This window comes from Cloeon dipterum, chromosome X (genome assembly GCF_949628265.1).
Source record: "Cloeon dipterum chromosome X, ieCloDipt1.1, whole genome shotgun sequence".
NCBI lineage: Eukaryota > Metazoa > Arthropoda > Insecta > Ephemeroptera > Baetidae > Cloeon > Cloeon dipterum.
In genome coordinates this window covers 10,375,483-10,395,751 of record NC_088790.1, presented here as the reverse complement: position 1 = coordinate 10,395,751, position 20,269 = coordinate 10,375,483, and the positions used below count along the sequence as shown (strand labels likewise).

At 39.7% G+C, this 20,269-nt stretch overlaps 3 protein-coding genes across 4 annotated transcripts; all 3 read left to right on the top strand.

The window, feature by feature from the left end:
• Positions 1-271: 271 nt before the first annotated feature.
• Positions 272-5,887, top strand: LOC135946285 (exportin-T-like). The gene is made up of 17 exons (XM_065494441.1): positions 272-432; positions 602-892; positions 951-1,136; positions 1,515-1,631; positions 1,693-1,962; positions 2,023-2,114; positions 2,166-2,310; positions 2,367-2,512; positions 2,565-2,766; positions 2,819-3,063; positions 3,115-3,301; positions 3,392-3,637; positions 3,843-4,034; positions 4,095-4,355; positions 4,645-4,854; positions 4,913-5,041; positions 5,226-5,887. Exons 2-17 carry the CDS (start codon positions 614-616, stop codon positions 5,250-5,252), a joined length of 2,934 nt encoding a protein of 977 aa, XP_065350513.1. The 5' UTR covers positions 272-432; positions 602-613; the 3' UTR covers positions 5,253-5,887.
• A 169-nt stretch (positions 5,888-6,056) lies between these two features.
• Positions 6,057-10,853, top strand: LOC135946179 (transforming growth factor-beta receptor-associated protein 1-like). 2 transcript variants are annotated; one of them, XM_065494262.1, is made up of 17 exons: positions 6,057-6,260; positions 6,365-6,477; positions 6,544-6,690; positions 6,752-6,934; positions 6,992-7,228; positions 7,284-7,396; positions 7,447-7,521; positions 7,581-7,719; positions 7,778-7,972; positions 8,024-8,218; positions 8,579-8,844; positions 8,904-9,108; positions 9,725-9,934; positions 9,990-10,150; positions 10,206-10,368; positions 10,419-10,525; positions 10,581-10,853. In XM_065494262.1, the coding sequence occupies exons 2-17, from the start codon at positions 6,400-6,402 to the stop codon at positions 10,735-10,737; spliced, it is 2,631 nt and encodes an 876-aa protein (XP_065350334.1). In that variant the 5' UTR covers positions 6,057-6,260; positions 6,365-6,399; the 3' UTR covers positions 10,738-10,853. The 2 variants fall into 2 exon arrangements, with proteins under 2 accessions (XP_065350334.1, XP_065350333.1); XM_065494261.1 differs by having other exon boundaries at positions 6,365-6,483.
• A 700-nt stretch (positions 10,854-11,553) lies between these two features.
• On the top strand, positions 11,554-19,558 carry LOC135946834 (VWFA and cache domain-containing protein 1). The gene is made up of 13 exons (XM_065495253.1): positions 11,554-12,034; positions 12,095-12,157; positions 12,217-12,448; positions 12,504-13,124; positions 13,361-13,582; positions 13,847-14,386; positions 14,757-14,994; positions 15,058-15,361; positions 16,456-16,818; positions 17,250-17,482; positions 17,998-18,140; positions 18,524-18,757; positions 18,942-19,558. Exons 1-13 carry the CDS (start codon positions 11,822-11,824, stop codon positions 19,226-19,228), a joined length of 3,693 nt encoding a protein of 1,230 aa, XP_065351325.1. The 5' UTR covers positions 11,554-11,821; the 3' UTR covers positions 19,229-19,558.
• Positions 19,559-20,269: the final 711 nt, after the last annotated feature.

The following is a 20,269-nucleotide window of genomic DNA, read 5'->3' as shown; positions in this document are numbered from 1 at the left end:
GCAGTAGCGACCAGAGGGAAAGTAGGGGAACAAGTCAAGTCAGACAACCTCAATGGGCAAGGAAGAAAAACAACTTAACAAAATAATAAAAATAATTTCAATGTTATTACAAATTTCAATTAAATAGGATTGCCAAATAAGCGATGAATTAAAATATGTGATTATAATCCTTTATTCTTTATTTAAGTGTTAAATCCCGAAAACAGTGAGAACTCTAACTCTACCTTTCTTTAAACAGTATCAAGTTGGCAACAGATCAAATTCGTTTCGTTAAAGTTAACAACAATAATGGCGGATGAAATGCTTTGAGAGGCGTGAAAGGCAACGTGGATTCAAACTCAACGTGTTTCTTCGAATTCAGCATCAAAATCTCGCAGACATGGCTTAGATAGTGCCGTACGCAGACGATCATCATTTAAAAGATATAAGAAAGTAAGAATTTGATGAGCAAATTTGTTTTAATCTTTAATTTGCGCCCTTGAAACCGGTTCCCAAAAACCCATGTGACTGCGCACTTCAGAACCTTCAGGGTCACTTCGCACCTCTTTTAATTGCGTTCCTCCAGATTAGAACCAGATGAATGACCATTTTGCCTTGACAGAATCGAACAAAAATGGACCGGGCTTTGCTGCAAAATTTGTCGCAGCTGGCCCACTCCATGTCAAAGGAGGATCAGGCCGACGCCTGTCTCTACTTTAATCAACTGAAGGCATCAGAAGACGCCTGGAAGCAATGCATGGAGCTACTGCTCACCGACCTGGCCCTGGACGAGTTAGTCAAATACATCTGTCTCCAGATCATCGAACACTTCATAAGACACAGATACGGCGCCGCCAGCATCGACGAGCAAATGTCTTTGAAGCAGTTTCTACTGCAGTGGATTCAACTACAGGTATGTAGTGCATCTTATTGCTAGCAATGAAATATTTAACTTTTTTATTTTATTACAGTGCTCCAGAAATTTAAATCCTAAAGACTACATTCGCAACAAAATAGCTCAGGTTTTCTGCTTGATCTTCATTCAAGACTATCCAACTCGCTGGTCTTCTTTCTTTGTTGACCTGATGGGCACCTTGTCTTTTGGTCTGCAAGCTGCTGACAACTACTTGAGGGTTCTCCAGACTATAGACACTGAAGTATGTTTCAGCTTATCATTGGATCCAAATTAAGGATAATACACTGGCAACCAAAGTGTAAAAGCATTGAAAATGCTTCACTATAAACTAATGATTTGGATTTAATTGAATTTTTGGGTTATGTTAGACTCAAAAGTAAAATTTCCATGGTTTAACTTTCATCCATAAGTAGATGGCAGAATTTAATGAACCCTTGATTACTCATAGGCTTGATGTTATCATAAGATATAAACATTAATATTTTAACTTTTGTACAAACTTGATTTGCTAATTATACTGAAAATTGTGAATTTTTATTCTCAATCTTAATTATACACCGAGTACCCTGCTTCTTGTGCATAATCAATAAATTTATACAAAACGACGACTACTTTCCAGGTGACTTCTAGGGAAGCTGTCGATAATCCAGCAGAGGCCGAACGCAACACCTTGATCAAAGACACCATGAGGGAAACCTGTGTGACTGAAATGTTTGATTCCTGGCTTTACATCCTTGTAAGACTAACAGATTGATTGGCCAAATGAAATAATTTAAACAACTGTTTATTTTTTCTAGAATACCTATGAAAATAGTCAACCAGCCGTAGCTGGCAGGTGTCTTCAAGTGGTCGGAGCCTACATTTCTTGGATTGATATTTCCTTAGTGTTCAAGTACAACTTCATTCCTATCCTGGTGCAACATCTTTCCAAACTTGATCTGAGAGAGGATGCTGCTGACTGCCTGCTTGGTATAGTGAACAAGGGAATGGAGCCAGCGCAGAAAAAAGAACTTATCAGCTCGCTCATCAACATTCTTGACGGGCACAATGTTCTTAACCCTCAAAATGTACTGGCTTTTTATTTTCAAATTTTCCACTGACTCATGTTTGATATATTGTGTTCCCAGTCCAATTACAGAGACGACGAATCAGAGTTTACCACAAAAATATCAAAGTTGATTAACGGCATGGGAATGATGCTGATAGATTGTTATAACAAGTGAGTTCTTCCTTTGATCTCTCGTGGCGTCTGCTTTATTTTAAATTACAGGTTCCTCAAGGCTGGTGAAGAAGCAGATATGATCTCTGCGCTTACATTGGTTGAAAGAATGCTGCCATGCATCATTGGTTTTCTCGGCAACGACTATGATGATGTTTCAGCGGCAATCATCGAGTTCTGCAAATTATACATATATGTAAGTATGCTTGATAGATCATTGGGCACAAACTGAGTCCATTCTCCTTGGCACAGACTGTCAAGAGTAGGAATATTAGGACTGAGCGTCAAGAGCAGATCATGTGCAGCCTCTTGAGCACCGTGGTTAAAAAGTTGAAATACGATCAGTCTTACAATTTTGAATCTGAAGGCGAAGATGAAGCAGAGTTCTTTGACTTTAGGTGGGTTGAATGACTTTTAAAAAATTCCCAGGCAAACTTTTGATCTCTCCAGGAAACAAGTTAAAGTCATTTTGGACAACCTGGTTGGTTTCAACAAAGACTTTGTTTTGAGCTTTGCTGAGAAATTCGTGAGTGACACGATTCCACAGTGGCGTTACATCAGCTTCTCAGACGTGGAAGTTGCCATAGCCCTAGTTTACTACATCGGTGAAGCGCTTCCTAACTCAGGTGGAAACCTCTTCACTGGCGTAGTGGTAAATCTGTGTATTAACTTAATGTCATTTTTTAAACTCTGAGCTTTTCCAGCCTAATGCACTGCGCAACATGGTGCGAACTCTAGTTGTGCATGAACTGAGCAGCCATGCCCACAGTGCCGTGAAACTCATGTATTTTGAAACCATCGCGCGCTATGAGAAATTCTTCTTGGTGGAGCCAGGGCACCTGCAAACTGTTCTACTCTCTTTTGTAAGCGATCAAGGCATCAGAAACGTGAACGTCAAGGTTCAAAGTCGCTGCGTGTACCTCTTCAGTCGCTTCATTAGAACTGTCAAGTAATGGTTTGCGTTTCACTTGCGTCACAGATGAGACTAATTCATTTCCAGGTCCCACATTATCGACTTCATCCCGTCTCTGCTGAATATGCTGAAGGACCTCACCGGGCTGAATGTGCCCCCTCAGTCTGTAGCCACTCCCTTGCAGGAAAACAAATTTGTCCTCTCCGACGGAGACCAGTTATACATTTATGAATCGATCAGTACACTCATCATGGCCAGTAGACTTGATAATCAGGTCTGTTGTACATTTCTTGCTGATGTTGCTTCATTTTTACGATGATTCCAGAATAAAAATCACTAACTATCATGTTAAATCATTTTACAGTCTAAAACCGTGTTGTTTGAAGAGCTGGTAAATCCTTTGGTGCAGGCAATTGAGCCGTTGCAAGCTGAAATGCAGTCAGAACTCAATCCAGTGAGGAAAGAGGCGTTGGCAGATTGCATTTGTCACGCTATGGCTCTGACAAGTCGCTCCAGTAAGGCTTTCAGCGCCCAAACTGCAATGAAGAGCATCGGGTGCCATAAACTGTACATGCAAGCGCTTGAGACCTTTTTCCACATCTGCGTTTTAGTGAGTTAAAATTTTTCGTTCGCTGACACTAATTTAAACATAATTTTCTGATGCTACAAATCTAATTAAATTGTTTGATTGTGATTCTAACGCTCTTGATAGATTATAGAAATTGTACAAAACTATGTTCAAAGTAAAATCAATGGAACAAGTATTAGAAAATATGTGAGATATGAACAGATTAATATTTTCGTTACTAATTTAGGGTCCTGAGCACCAGCACCAGCAAAAATTGCAAAGCGCTATGCGGCAGTACCTGCACCGAATGGTCGTATGTTTGGACATCGACATCATTCCCATCATGCCGACCATATCTAGCATTCTGGTGAATGCGAACAATGCCCACAGCTTCCAAGAATATCTTCCCATATTAATCCAACTCATCACAAAGTTTAAGGTTGGCAATTTATTTCAAGCGATGAATTTTTGGTTGAATATCATGATTTTGTAATCACAGAAAGAAGCGATTCAATTCCTGACGATGTCATTTATGCCTATCATACACTCTATGCTGAGAGTGCTTGAGCAACCGGTTGATGAGTTTGACGAGGAGTCAGTCAGAGACCGGCAGAGTCTGCGGAGAAACTACTTTCTCTTCATCTCCACCATTGTCAGCAGCAACGAACTTATCTTGGTGCTTGACTGTGCTCAAGTGCAGGCCACAGAGCAGCTGCTGAACACAGTCGTGGGGGGGTCCGTTGAACTCACCGACCCAGTTGTAAGTAGTAGTGTTCTTACGTTTTAAAAGACTTGAAATAAGTTAAGTGGGAAAAATGATTTTTGTTTTTACTACCACTTTTCTGTTGGGTCATTATAGCTTGGAGAGTCATGGTGTTTCCTTTAACAAATATGTATTATGGAACAAGGGAGAATTGCATGAAAACGAGATTACAATTTTGAGCTATCAATTAATAAAATAAAGTACTTAGAAAATTTTATTGAGTGTAGAATGACAAATTACTCTTTTTTTAGATACTTGTTTAATTCAATTCTTTATTGTGCCATAGGCTCAGAGAACATGCTTTACAATACTGAAAAGACTGGTCGAGCTCTGGGGAGGGAGAGCGGACAAACTAGGCTTCCAGCAATACATGGAAGCCATAGTGAGGGCATGCATTGTGGCTCCATTGAAGCTTACTTTTGACCTAAGTGACACCCAGTATACGTCCGTGTTGACGGAAATCGCCGCCTGTCTGAAAGCAGTGGTCAGTTTGAGGGTGAGATTTATCCCTGTTTCTTGCTAGTTTCACAACTAAAAATGTGTTTTTGTTTCAGTTCCAGAATCTGGACAAATATCTCTGTGACAGTGTGTTTCCTGAGCACAACATTTGTGCCGAGATGGCGAATGATTTTGTCAATGCACTCAATAATTACGACATGAAGGCTTTTAAGAACTTTTTGAAAGTGAGTCTCTTTATTTACCTATTCTCTTTGTAAATGGTTCAACCACATGATTAAATTAATTACCGTCTGACATTATAAATGATATAATTAATTGGCTGTATTTTGTATGATTGAGGTAATTGGTGGCTTGCATCAAATCACCTTTATTGATGCTGTGGTTTCATATCAGTAACCTATGTTTCAGCAATTTGTCTTGAAACTGAGACCATGACAGGAAAGAACGGGCCTGCCGAGGTCGTCCTTGACAACAGGTCGTGCTATCCACCCCCAACACCAACTCATCACCTCGTGACTTGAAGAATATATTCAGTTCAAGTGTAACCTGCCACATCTAACCCCCAACAATGACTGTAACAAATAATGCTCTTGGCAGCCATGAAAATTTAGTCTTAAATTATTTGAGCTTGTCTACATTGCCTTGAGGCGGCATAATCGCATTACGGCACAACCAAGATTTCATTTGCAGAAAATATGACAATGTATGCCATTGAGATCCGTAGTTGTTTTCACTTCGGATCCCCCACTTTGATAAGTCTGTGACTGGCATGCAAAAGTTGAAGTGATTAACAGGTGATGCTGTTAATTTATTCGGTTTCAGGCTAATCATTCCAATATTTTGTTACAACTGAGTTTTTTTTATTAATTTTTGGTATGATTCGTCATGCAAGCACTCGCTTCCCCAATATCTGTATAAATAGGAAAGTGATCTATGCAAGAAAAATGAATAGCAGTTTTCATTGTAGTATATGTACCATTAAAATGTACGCATTTTAAAGCTGTATAATTATTATTGCTACGCATGATTTTGTATATGAATAAGATCAGACGTGGTTGTCTAAACAATAATTAATTGTTTTTTTTTCATAGACCGCCTTAAAAACAAAACCAATTTTTCCAGAAGTAAAAAATTATCATTTAAACTTCAACATTTAAAAACTAATTTATTTTCGCGCCATCGTCTCTAGTGGCGATACGCCTGCAGCTTGCTTTCTTTTCATGTAATTGGTAAAGACACTCCCCGTTAACGCCCATCTAATCTGCTGTGCCCAGGTGTTTTTTGACAACTTGATCAGACTCATTATTTACTTCGTTTTAATCGCATTACAAGTTGAAAACGACAACAAGGAAAGCGAAAAGCCATCGGATGCGAAAGTGCGGCTTACTGTTTGGCCCTTAAATTTTTTAGAATGCTCCGCAGATTAGCCCACTCAAACTTTTGGTACGTTTTAATTTTTCACAAACTCGATCCAAGTTTCGCCTCATCCTCGGTGATTAAAACAACTGCTCATGTATTTCGTCTGATTGTATCATTTGCATTTTCAGAGACACTTTGCGCTTTCATTGTCTTAGGGGCAAAGATGAGCGTAAAAGCGTTCGAATGTTTGCCTGTCTTAGAAACTTCTCAATTGCTGGCAGACCTCAGGCCGCAAACCAAAGTGCAGGTTCGTCTTTAATCTCTCAGCAGCCCTGACAAACCTCATTAATGTCAATTTTTTCCGCAGATCGAAAGTATTGAATCTAGCGGCAGCGAGTTATATCTGGGAACTTACGACGGGTTGATGCTCGTGTATAACATCGAGCAAAAGCACAACCCTGACGGCAGGACCAGTTGCTCTGCCAGGAAAGAACGAGAGAGATATCTGAGCACAGTAAGAGCAGGAATTTTAGATGGTTTTAGTCTTGTGACCTATCAACGTACTCTTCCTGCAGAGAAAACCAATAAAATGCATGAAGGCAGCTTCAGCAAGCGAACGTCTTCTAGTCATGAGCAACAATTGCATATATCTGGTGTCTATGTCTTCACTTGAGCCAATCGGCACACCACTTTCAGGCGTGTCCACTATTTGTGCTAATGAAAATCCAACAGAAATAGATGACCCCTTCTCCATTCAGGTTGGACCTCAATGTTTCTTAAATCATGAATTTCCATTTTAAAATTTATTCTTTCAGATATGTGTAGCAACTAAAAAGAAAATTGAAGTTTATACTGTCAATGAGTCAAAATTCGCCCTTGTCACAGATGTTGCCACTTCAGAACCTGTTTGTAGTTTGGGCTTTGATGGCTATTTTATTTGCGTTGCCCTCATGACAAAATACAAGATCTTCAACTACAAGACCAAAATAGTGCAAGAGTTGTTTGAAATTCCTACTGTCAATTTTGTGCCAATCGTTAGAAGGATCCAACAGGTGATTTTACAACTAATAGGCAAAACCATTTCCTTAGTGAGTAATTACTCATCAGGGTGAGTTCCTCCTGACCGCATCTGAAGGGCTTGGCATGTTTGTCACGACAGAAGGCTCTTCAAATCGGGCGCCTATTCAATGGATGGTTCATTCCAATCACGAGTCCGCGCCGTATGTGTAATCAAACTGAATCCTACATCTTTACAAATTTTGATTTTCAGATCTGGTGTAATTTCCACAGCATTTTTCCATCCCTATGTCCTAGCTCTGTGCGGAAATTTCATCGTAGTTCATAGGTATGTTAGCTAAGAAATTAACTTCACATGGTGTAATTCTAAATTAAATATCGTTTCAGCATTTTAGATCAACAGCAAAAACAGTCTGAACACTTTGTTGGAGGCATAGCCCTCGGAAATTTTGACGGCAGACTTTATGCTTGTTCCTCTAACGCGGTTTTCTGTCTTTATCCAGTTGCATTTGAGAAGCAAGTCCAGGTAATGTTTTTCCGCGCCAAAGTTTGTCCATCAGACTAAATCCATAATTATAAATCAGGCACTACTGGCGGACAAAAAGGTAGATGAAGCGCTAGATCTGGTGCATAACACAAACTATTCTGGCTACACGTCTGAACAATTTGGAAAATTGAGCCAAAGGTTTAAACAACAAGCAGCTTTCGCCTACTTCGCAACCAAGGAGTTTCAGCGTGCCCAGGAAATGTTCATCGAAAGTGCCGTCGACGTCAGAGAAGTAGGAATACCTCTTTTGTTTTCTTTTATTAAACATTAATCGCCCACGCAGGTCATTTCTCTTTTCCCGAATCTGATGCCGGAGGCGTCCACCTTCGTCAGATCAATTCCTCCCCTTCACGAAATCGCTGATGTCGACCAGCTTTACCAAAAGGATGAAGATGCCAAACAACAGGCCAGGCTGTGCATGCGCCAGCTTCTGGAGCAACTCAGAGATCCTACTGCCTCGCACATCAATCACCAATTTGTGAGCACATTTAAATTTATTCTCATCGATTTATTTCTAACGTCATCTTAGCATTGAAAAATTGAATTATAATCAAGATAATTATTTACTATCAACCCTGACAAAGTGGAAGTCATTTTGGAACTGAATTTTTAAAATGCTGCTTTTTAAGTAAAAACAGCTGACTTAAAGGAATTTTGAAGTATAATTTGTTTAACATTAATTTCCATCATGATATATGTTTCAAATCCCTTTGGTTGGTTTTAGTTTCAAAGTAATCTTTATTATGGTTCTGCAGGGCTATTTTACATTACCAGACAAAATAATATGAGTTTGAACATAATTGTTTAAAAAATAGAATAAAAATTAAATGCTTTGCAGGAGCTGGACACCGCCCTTGTGAAATTGTATGCTGAATCAAATAAGGACAGCCTGGCAGCTTTCATCCTCGCTGGTGATGTGCAATGCGATATCAAAGACTGCCTGCAGTGGCTGGAAAGACTTGAATGCTTTAATGCTGTCGCTCTCTTGCACAAACAGTCGAAAAACAGTGAACTGGCGCTGGAATTTTGGGCTAGGCTGGCCAGAGAAGAATTACACGACGACAGTTTTCAGGGCCTTCAATTTTTTGCCGAGTGTTTAGCGAGGTGATTAATTTATCTTTAATGTATACCAGTTTGCGTCATAATTTTTTCCCTATTCTTAGTACCAAAGATCTTGATCTCATTTGGAAACACGCAGCTTTTGTTTTGCAAATGGATGAGGAAGCTGGTGCCAAGATCTTCACTTGCCGGATTAAAGACCAAAGCTACATTCCTCTAGACGTAGATGAGGTGGTGGAACTGCTACAGAAATTCCCCAAGGCACTAGTCCAATATTTAGAATACCTTGTGCTCGAAGAGAAGAATCAGGTACAGCAGTGCTCCTTTCAGTTGACTTGATTAAATTATGATCAAAGTTTTGAAGATGGCCTTAAGTTAAAAAACTGACTTGATCGCAACATGTGGGAATAATCTAAAAAACTGGAAATTAAATCATAAATTTTTGAGCCTTTGATTTAATTTGTAACATTTGTGGTTTTGCCGCCTTCAGACTCAGAGGGAGTTTGAACTTTTTTTAGGCTATAGTTATTTGCATGAAAATTATCCTTATTAATTTTTTCATCGTGCCTAAATCAAACATGTATGGACATGATCTTCTATATTTTTTAACTCAGTAAATTATTAATTAGCTGACTGAGATAATTATCAGTCTCTTAAAAAATATTTTGTTTACAGTTACTAAATGAAAATTAACAACAATGTCGCTTTCAATACCAATGAAAATAGTAACAAAAATATCACACTTGGACTGATTACTATTATAGATATGAAATTTGAGAAAAATGAATTAGGAAATTACTTATTGGATTTTTGCACCTGTCATTTCATATCATGTACCTTATATTTAAGCTGGTTCTAAAATGCTCATAATAAAGATATTTATGTAATAGGGACTCATTAGATTTTCTCTCTTTGTTTTTATTAGGATGAAAAATTTCACTCTCGCTTGGCTGTCATATACCTGGAGTCTCTGTTGCAAATGCAAAAGAACGGTTCGTCTCTTGAAGAAATTTATCGCTACCGCAAAAAGTTCCAGCGTTTCCTGCAGGAGTCCAACTTATACAGGGTGCAGACGGTGCTGTCCAAAATCAAAGGGATGGGTCTGGACCAAGAAACCGCCACTTTATACGGCAAGGTAAAGGAATAATGCCAAAATCCGCCAACAATTCTCATCAACCTGCCGTTTTTAGCTTGGTGACCACGACAAGGCGCTGACCATCCTAGTACACAGACTGAAAGACTACTCGGCGGCGGAGGAATACTGTGAGGCAAACACAAGGGGGAAGAGTAAAAGCAGCTCGGCAGATCTTTTCCACAGTTTGCTCAACTGCTATCTTGATCCCAGTCTAGAGTAGAGTCCAAAATATTTGCATGTCAAGCATAATTTAAATTTTGATATACTACAGCCAAGAGAGAAAGGAGGAGTTGGTACAGCCTGCGCTCGATTTGATTAACAGGAAAGCGAAAATGTTCAATGTTCCCAAGGTTTTGGAGCTTCTGCCCAAAGATTTGACTGTCAGTGAAGTTGAATCATTCTTGTGTGGTGCGTTGAGGTCATCGATGCACCAGGTATTATTTAAGCAAGGAATTTTCGATAGGGTTAAACTTTGGATTTCCAGTTTCGAATGAAAAAAGTTGAGTCATCACTGGCCAAGGGAGAGACAATTCAAAAGAGGCATTCTCTTTTCAAGCTCCAGAAGGAGACAATATTTTTGCAGGATTGCAAGTAAGGTTTTTTACTAAAATATTATCCTCTCAGAAAATGCAGCTTTCTTTTGCAGTTACTGCTATGTGTGCAAAAAACCATTCCAAGACGGGTCATTCGCTCGATATCCTAATAATGTGATCACGCATGTCACCTGTGCCAAGCAAAATGACGTGTGCCCAGTCACCGGAAGAATTTTCAGGTCGTCTGAAATGTCTTCGTCAACTAGCTGATTATTAAATATGATTAATAATTTACTGGCAGCCTTCACCCAAGAACGTAAATAAGTCATACTTGTTTTGACACCAGCTAAATAAAATATATATATTAAAGTCTGCTGCAAAATTAATCTTTGATTTGTTAATAGTTAATTAATTTTCCTATAATTTTAAAATATAAGAGTGGAGTTTGGTTGGACATTTATGGATATTGTGATTTTTGTTGGTGTTTTTTTTCTTTCGTTCATTTTATTTTTATTTGCTTGTAGACTACCCAAAGTCAAAAGCAACACAACATTTCAAGGAAAAACCGCAGCTCGGGAAATGCTTAGCAATTTTTAATAAAATTCGTCAAACCCACTTTCTTGGTGATTAAAATAAAAATGTCTGCTTGCTTATTTTTTGCTCATTTCAAGTTATTACAAATTTACAAAGCACCAAAATTCTTTGCATTCTTAAAACATTCAAGCGCTGGCTTAATTATGCCGGCAGCGGTGCCATAAAAGATCCCTCACAGCTCACAAGGCCGAGGAGAGCCACCTACGATTAGCCGTCGAACTAAAGTGGTTTAGTGGTTTATTTTTTGCTCAGCCTCCAGCCAAGGCGCTTTATCTTTTACCGTCCTGGGAAGCTCACAAAGGGATACATCAAAGAACTCGCTTTCGCTTAATTTTTAGTTAATTCGTGACCGTTTTCAATGAAATTCTAATGATGAAAGAAAAGCCGGCTTTGGTAGATTTGATCCGCATTTTCATTATAGTCGTTATTTTTCTCGAAAAAGTATTACCAGCTCGAACTTTCTCTGTTTTGACACATTGGGCGTAACCTTCAAGGAGTCTCCTTGGAAAGCGGCATTGCCTTTGATATTGTGAGAATCCAAAGTAAACACGTTTGACGCCGTTTCGGTCGGCTTTAGCAGTCTCAAAGCCCACGCGTCCACTACGAATATCTCGGACGCTGTTCGGGACATATTTCAACGTCCGATCCTCGCAGACAGACATCAAACAGGCAGCTACAGGCATGGATGTGAAGACTGTGAAGAGTTTGCACAGGCCTTCTGGACCGTGCGTTTGGTAATTACTTCTGCAGCATCTTCACCATGGGGGGCGACATGTGGACCTTCGTCGTACTGCTTCTGATTGTGGCCTTCGCATTCGGCAACATTAGCAATATGTCGATGACAATGAGGTACAGAAACAACGAACTCCCTGTCGAGTTGCTCAATGGAATGCACCTGTCTGACCTGGCGAAGAAAATTGGTTCGAACCTTCGGCAGATCTCTAACGAGGAGATGGGCTTAGCCACCGTGCAGGTAAAGTGGTCGCGTTTCATCAACATTGATGTTTCAAGTAACAAAATTCTATTCCTCAAGGAAACGTTTGACAACCTCCCTTACGGTCCACCCTCACAAGATGACTCTAAGAGAGTCAGCAAGGTCTGAATTGATTTCAAAACTTCTAGGCTCACGCAAACTAAATCGAACCTTTATTTTAGATGGTGGAAAAAGCCCAGTATAAGCTTCAGCGGTACACAGCTGTGTTAAACCAGAGCAGGGCCATGATCGAGGCGTTGTTCTGGAGTGACAGCGAAATGCTGTACTCCACTGCATTTAAATGTTGTGTCCCTGAGCCTGATTCCGTGGACCATGGCACTAGGAGTTTCAGCTGCATCATCGCAGGGTCCAGCGAACGGAGGAATTTGAACCAAGGCCCCAACCTCACAGAAAGTAAAATGCTTCTCAGCTATGCAGAAAAAACAGCTTAACATATTGCATTTCTCAGGTTTTGCAAAGGATTTGAAGTTGCACCCGGCCATCAAGAGCCTGTTTTTCGTTACCAGCGCGGATTTGAAGGGCCAGTCCTTCAACACGGTTGTGGAGAACAGTTCTCCATGCGTGTATGACACTAGACACAGAGACTTTTTCTTTGATACCAATGAAGCTAACAGCAAAAAGGTTCTGATCCTTATCGATCATGGCAAATCAATGAGCGAGAACCAAATGAGTTTAGCCAGGGTTCTCAGCAAAAAAATAATAAACTCGCTGTCGCCGACCGAACATGTTGGTTTAATGGCAGTGGCTGATGAGGTGACCTTGCCAAACGACATCTTGTGTTATTCCACGTCGCTGTCCCTGGCCACGCAGCAAAAGAAAACTGCCTTCTTTGGCTTCATCGACAACCTTTCTAAGAGCAATTACACTACCGACCATTCGCTGGGCCTGAAAAGCGCCTTGGAGTCAATCAGAACAGTTTCCGGCGTTCAGGATAATGTTCTGCTCATCTACATCACTCGGGGCCTACCCTCTACCCTAGAAGAGTCCAAGGTTGTGATGCACACCGTCGGCAATATTGCTAAAATAATGCCTTCAAATGTGATCATCAGTGCTGCGGCGCTAGTTGACGGTAAATTACATTTTTTTCTTAACTGCTCTAGTAATATCTAGTTAAATAGCCACGCATATCAATAAATTTTACTTAAATTATTGAATTAATTGTTAAAGTTGCAGTTTCATAATCTTAATATAAAATATTTGCTAAATTCTGAAAAATGCTAACGATAAATATAATTATCTGTGCCATATATTTCTGTAAGTAATTATTTCTATTTTAAAAATTTGACCACTTTGTTTCTGTTTTAGATGGAAAGCCCATGATGCTTGAGAAGCAGTTCATGCAGGACTTGACCTCTGCCAACTTTTTAAAGTACAACCTTACCGCACCCAGAAGAGTATTGCCTGGTGTGCTACAAATTGTGAATTCGACCACAAGTATCTCCTTTGCTGTGGCCAATCTTTTCAAAGCAGTGGATAGCGATAGAAAGCAAGAGAGTTCATATTCACTGCCCAATTGGGATGGTCAAGGTACTTAAATGTAGATTAGGAATGCCAAAAGAATAATCCCTGGATATAAGTTGATTGCAATTAATTACTTAAATTGATTTTTTGTTCTGAGCTTGGACATGCCCCATGAATTTAAAAGAAATTTTCTTGAAATTTTTTATTAAGAAAGTTAAACTTTCGTCAGTAATCATCTTAGCTTGTTTTTGCTCAATTAAGCCATAATTAATGCTTAATTTAATTTATAAAAGCTAAAAACTGATGCAACCAAACAAATTCATAATTCAGGACTGGTGGTGAGCATTACTCAGTCATGTTTCTACATTGGGAAGCCCCTCGGAGTAGTCGGACTTGACGTGCAGCTGTCCGACCTGGTTGAGGACGTGACCTACTTCACTGGCTTTGGCTTCTCGTACGCGTTCATCATCACAAAGAAAGGACTGACCCTGATGCACCCATCCCTTCCAAGACCGAACTATGTGTACGACAAGCCTATGTTTGTGGACATCGAAAACTATGAGAGAATCCCCAACTTCAAGGAGGTGCGCCAAAAAATCCTGAGCCAGCGCAACGGCTCGCACACTGTTGTGCTACGCAAGAACAGTCGCAACTATGACCGGGAGCAGGTGCGCTACTCCTGGCAGCACATGGACCTCGCGCCCTACATCATGGTCATCGTCTCCAATGACAAGGGAAAGCCCTTGAGGATCTTGCAGAAGGTCTCAATGCCCTGGGTGCAGCCGAATCTAGTTTTTCACCGTCTCGACTTGCTGCTCAACCCTTCAAAATACAATTTGTGCCGACACCAAAGACAGATTGCAACACTTGGTAAATGAAATTTTTTGAAACTTTGATTTCAGTAGCAGAAGAAATTAACAAGTAATTATAAAAAATATTCCTTTGCATTGAAAAATCAAATTTAAAGTTTGGGGAATGTAAAGGATAACTTTATGGTGGGAAACTGTGATTTTTTCGTTTCATTTCATACATATTTAAAATTTAACCCTCTCAACAAGCACCTCTTGAAAGTCCTTTGAATGAATGCTACAAATATATTCTTTTTGCTTCGTTGAGATACATCAACTGTTTTATTACTTACAATTAGAACTGAAATTAACCGCTCTGGTCTGAAACAAAAACTGCGACCCTCGATTTTTGGCAAAGTGTGATCTATAGATTTTTCTTTTGCAACTTCCAGACTCGGGCTCTATTTTCCTCTCTCCATCGTGCTTCCAGTCGCCCTTTGAGTATTCCATGAACGAAGATATCCCACCGCTTGTGGCCAAAAGCTACATGGACTTTATTTTCAATGAACAGGGCGCCAATCCTGGCTTAAAATCCACAATCAAAAATGACGTTGGGGCCTTGACTAAGGTCATTGCCCACTGGAAAAATATGATGCAGGAAAGCATCTACGGCAAATACATCGTCAGAAGGTAATCAATCCTTTCGTAAAATTGATTGCGAATTCTCTTCACACTCTATATCTCGTATTTCAGTTTTGCCGCAACTCCAAGTGGCATCTTCCAGATGTACCCTGGTTCTGGTCTGGACCACATGTATGACCCCACCCGGCAACCTTGGTACACGCGTGCGCTCAAGTTCCCAGGCCAAGTGGTTCTCTCCACTCCATACTTAGACGCAGGAGGCGCCGGCTACATTGTCACAATCAGCCACACTGTCTATGAAGGCCAGTCTGCGGCCCTGCACAGCCCTTTGGACACGGTGGCCGCAGTACTTGGTATTGACGTCACCATTGGATTCATTTACAAGCTGCTCCTCCAAAATGCCCCTTTTTGCAAGGTATTGTATAATATTAAATTCAGGGAAGAGGGAAGAATTAGATTTAATTCAATAAAAAACTATAAACTGAAGTAAATTTTTGAACAAATCGTGAAACATCGTGATTCTCTCTACTTTACCGATGTGTTGATTTTCTAGCATTTTATTTTCAATCAATTTATCTGTCTAGAACTAATTCCCTTTTTTATTATTGTTATTTTGCTTGGTTCATCACTTTTGAGAAACCCCCTGATAGCAAACAACTTGCAAAAACTACGCAATCTAATAACATCGTGAAGAGTAACTTACTTAGGCGCCTGGACTTTGTTGGAGGAGGCGAGGACAATTATTGACAAAGAGACTCTACATTTGTTTGGAAATTTCTGGAAATAACCGCCCTTTGCTACAATTATTTTTGAGGCATTAAAAACAGGAAACCTTTTACTATTTTACAATTTGGTAAACCTTGAGCTAAAATCCCAGGGAAAAATCTTACTTTCCCAACTTATTGTAGCTTCCTGTATCGTTCTTAAGAAACCCGAAAATTAAACAAAGTTTAACTACTAAACTGCTATTTAATATTTTTAACAAATTTTTACATTGATTTTGATCAGTGTTAGATATTTTAATTCAGTCTGCACTGAGGAATAGCGTTCTCAGATGTAAATTGTTTTTTCTAGAGATTTCAAGCCTGATTTTTTTACTGTTGCACATTAACAGTGGCAAATTTGTAAATTTAATTTATTTCAAAATTTAATCCCCGTAATTTTTCAATGGCCTAAAAGAGTCATTTTTATGTCTACATTCTGGATTAACAAATTGATATTGTGGTCAATTCAGAAAGATTGGTTCCCATGTGAGTTCTTGACCTACAATTTCCGGTAATTTGTCAGTAATTTTAAGAAACTAAAGTCTGGATAAAATCCAGCTATTACATGCTGGTTTTTGTGTGGTAAAAATTGAATAGGAGCTGTGTGAACCCTAACTGACAAAAAAGGAAACAAACCAAGTGGAAAGTGCAGCTCAATGTGCACTCGTCTTTTTCTGCACGAAATTCGTCGAAATTTTAAACTCCTTTCGAGTCGAAAGTATCCAACACATCACTTGAATTTCAGGAAGCGAACATCAAGTGTATGTTGATCGACAACGAGGGCTACCTTCTCGCGCACCGGCACCTGGCGGACGGGCGCGGCGTGCACCACCACTTGACGCACAAGGAGCCCCTGGTTGCCAACGACATGCTGTTCCACGAAAGCCTGGTCACAAAGCTGTTGTGCTCAAGCTATTCCGATCAGACGCGGCAGCGTTACTACAGCTTCAACACCAGCCTCGACAAGGTGCTGACCAACCTGCAGCACAGCCTTGCGCGCGAGCATTGCGCCAGGTACCAAATCACCGCGGTGCCCGGCACCAACATCCTCATCAGCGTCGTCAACACCACCTGCGACTCTGTGTCCACTTTCTGCCCGTGCGGCGTGGTATGTTATCTTTTTACTTTGCTAAAATTATTCAATTATCATATCTTAATTTCCGATCACCTTAGCTCTAATTTTTACAGAAGCTTGCTTTCTTTTGATAATAATATTTAATGTAACGGTTACTTAGGATTTAAAAAGTTGATAATCAGAGCCATCTGATCCTTGCAATTCAAATTGCGGCTGCTTCAAATTAATAGTAGGAAAATTAATAGAATCTGAAATTTCTCATCTGTCGTCTGTAAAAATTGTGTTTTGACCCTAAATCAAAGAAATTATTCATTTTAATCAGATAGGTCATTTTTTTAATTTGTCGATCATTCTATGAAGATTTATAATTCTTGATTTAAACAAACCAGATTGTCATTAGCGTTAATTATCCCAGGATTTCCTTTTTCACCATCTTGATCACATCGTCATTTTCCATTTTCCAGACTGATCGTATGTGTCTGAACTGTATGCGAATGGAGCAGACGGAATGCGAGTGCCCGTGCGAGTGCAACCTCTCCGTTGACTTCTGCACTGGCGAGCTGAAGAAGATGTCGGAAATGGCCTGTCCTCCGGCACCGGAGGTAAACAAGGCCTCTGTGCATGGTGCCATTGTGCCGGAACTGTCCACTTTGGAACCGTGCTTCCCCAGGGACTGTGAATACTTAAACACGTACAAGTAAGCTGCACGCGATTAGCCACTTTTTTAACTTAGCTCTCACTACTTCTTTTAAAATAGTTGAAAATGCTTTTAAATATTTACAACATCAATTTCATACAGATCCCAAAATTCATGGTTGCAATAAATTCAGATTTTTTTATTCTGAACAATAATTTTACTCTCAATACAAACCAATATCTTTCAGGCATGATATTTAAAGAAATTATATTTATTTAACCGTGACTTTTACTTGAGCCATGGGTATTCAAACACTCCTTGTGAAATTAGAGCAGGAATAGCAGTTTTAAACTGAATCTTTTCATGAATACTTGTTAATTTTGGAATTTTGAAATTAAATCTTTACTGTACAAATAAACGTTACTTCTGATCATTCTATTTTAAAAACCAAATGAACCCTGCTATTTAATGCATTTTCAAATATCCAGGAAAATATTTATTTCTAAACAAATGCTCCTTAACATTATTGATTGATTTAAAATTAAGTTAATTTTAATATCATTCTTTAACTACAGCGATTGCTTGGGGGTTGTTGATTGCGAGTGGTGCGTGATGGATATAGATGAAACACCCCTGAAAAGCCCCTTCTGCACCATCCAATCAAAGTGCTTCAACGGAATGCTCGGCATGCTAAGTCCCTACAGAGAAAACTCCATGGGTAATTATTATACACACTAAGTGCACAACAAACAAAATAAATTACTGGGATATAACCAACATTTTTTACTGCCAAGTTGTTTTTCAGCTTGAGACAAAGTTGTTCTAGGAAGTGGTTAAAAATAATTGGTTTATCGCAGAATTTGCATTGAAGTCCTCACTTGTGCAAAAGTAATGGGTCACATTTTACAAATCAAGTAGTAAATATACTGTTTGTAGTAAACACGTGTCTGTAAGCAAATAACCTTCCAATTTTGGTTAGCCATAGCGGGGTTGGCAAAAAACTCTAGAATCTCGGAGGCATTAACTGGTTTTTGTCAAATTTACTGTATCTAGAAAGTAAAATCTTTTTTAATTCGATTTTGACGTCTTTTCCATGAGCAGGTGGCCAACTGTCCGATGCGAGCGGCCAATACAGGTCGACACCTTTCGGCTCGGTCGCTGGAGCCTGTACGGGCATCGGCTTCACGATCATCATGCTCATCTTCTTTTATACGTTGACCATCCAGAGGCAGCAATCGCACGCTGTCATGAGCTCCGTCCCTGAAACCCATGTCCCCATGTCCACGCTGGACAATGAGGTTGAAGAATGGGACAGATCAAGTCAGAGCAGCAGAGGTGAGTTGGTTTAGCCAGTCATTATGAATGAGAATGCTAGCAACACCGTTTGGACAAATTCGTCAAGCCGTTCAATCAATTCCGTATTCGTTCAAGTAAAGTAATTTGGGCATTTTCGGGCCAATTGTGGGCCACAAATAATTTATATATATATATATATATATATATATATAATGTTCTTCAGGTAGTCACAAGCAGCAGCCAATTATGCTGGAGGAGCTGCCGTCGGTGGTGTCGCCGTACAGGGTGAGCACCAAATATCGGCGGCCGACGGGCGCCGACAGCGACCACGGCTACTCAACGATGACGCCGCACGACGACTCGGAGCACACGCCGCCAAACGCGGAGCCACTGCTGTTGGCCAAGCCGGTGCGCACCTCGTCCAATTTGTCGTCGCCAACGACCATCGAGTTGCTGCCATTGCGCCAGTTCCAGGCACCTGTCACTGTCCACATGGTCGACACCCTTTGATTCTGTGCGCGCATTTTGTACAAAGCCAGAGTTTGCACAGATATAATTTTGATGCATTTTACCGACTGTACTTACACTATTTACGTGTATCGACTTTTGAATTGAAGACTTTAGCTTCTGCAATATTTTTATACTCTTGCAAGTGCAGCCCAAATATTGCTATGAATTTTACCTCACATGCCAAGCAAGTTTTGATGAGCAATTTGTCTTGTTTTGAATCGATGTGAAATGTGTAAGTATTAATATTGTGACCATGTTCCTGTTTTTTTTAACTGTATTAGGTGTAATTTAGATATTAATATTAAAATTTTTGTACGTCGTCCTACAAAATGGAGTTTTCTTTCGAAATGAAACTACGTTTATGCATGGATTATATTGCCATTATTATTACTTTGATAATCATGATAAATTATCCCTATGATACAATGGTCTTCATAAGCACCTCTCCGCTTCTCGGTTTGCTCTTTTATTTTGGCATTTACAGCAAAAAATATGCACTTTTTGACCGCCGAATATTCCCTTATAAACATACGCACATTCAAATGACATGCACAGAGAGCAATTTCGCATCACCACAACATCAAAAAACACAATTTATTCCTTCCACAGTTTTGGTTCCGAATTTCAGACTTGATTCCAATTCCGGCGATTGTAAAGAAAAAAGCAAAGCTCGTGTTCGATTATACAGGAAATCAGGGAGACGCGTACAAATATACGTGATTAACTAAACGCTACTGATTGTAAAATTACGAAAAGTGAGCTGAGTAACATCGTGTCGAGTTAACCATCGTATTGTCAAAAAGTCAAAATGCAAAACTGGCTGATTGAAAATTCGAGAGAAAAGGTAAAAAACTTTCTTCTGCCAAGAGCATTCCAGGCGTGCGATATTTGTGCAGAGTTTTCGCTTTTCTTCATTCGTAATATATTTATTAGGCCAATGCGCGCAGGAGGGAAATTTCGCCTGAGAAAACTCTGCAAAAATAGCTCAATTCTTAAAGTATTTGAAATACAGCGTGTGGATTCATTTACGTAGGAGGCTAT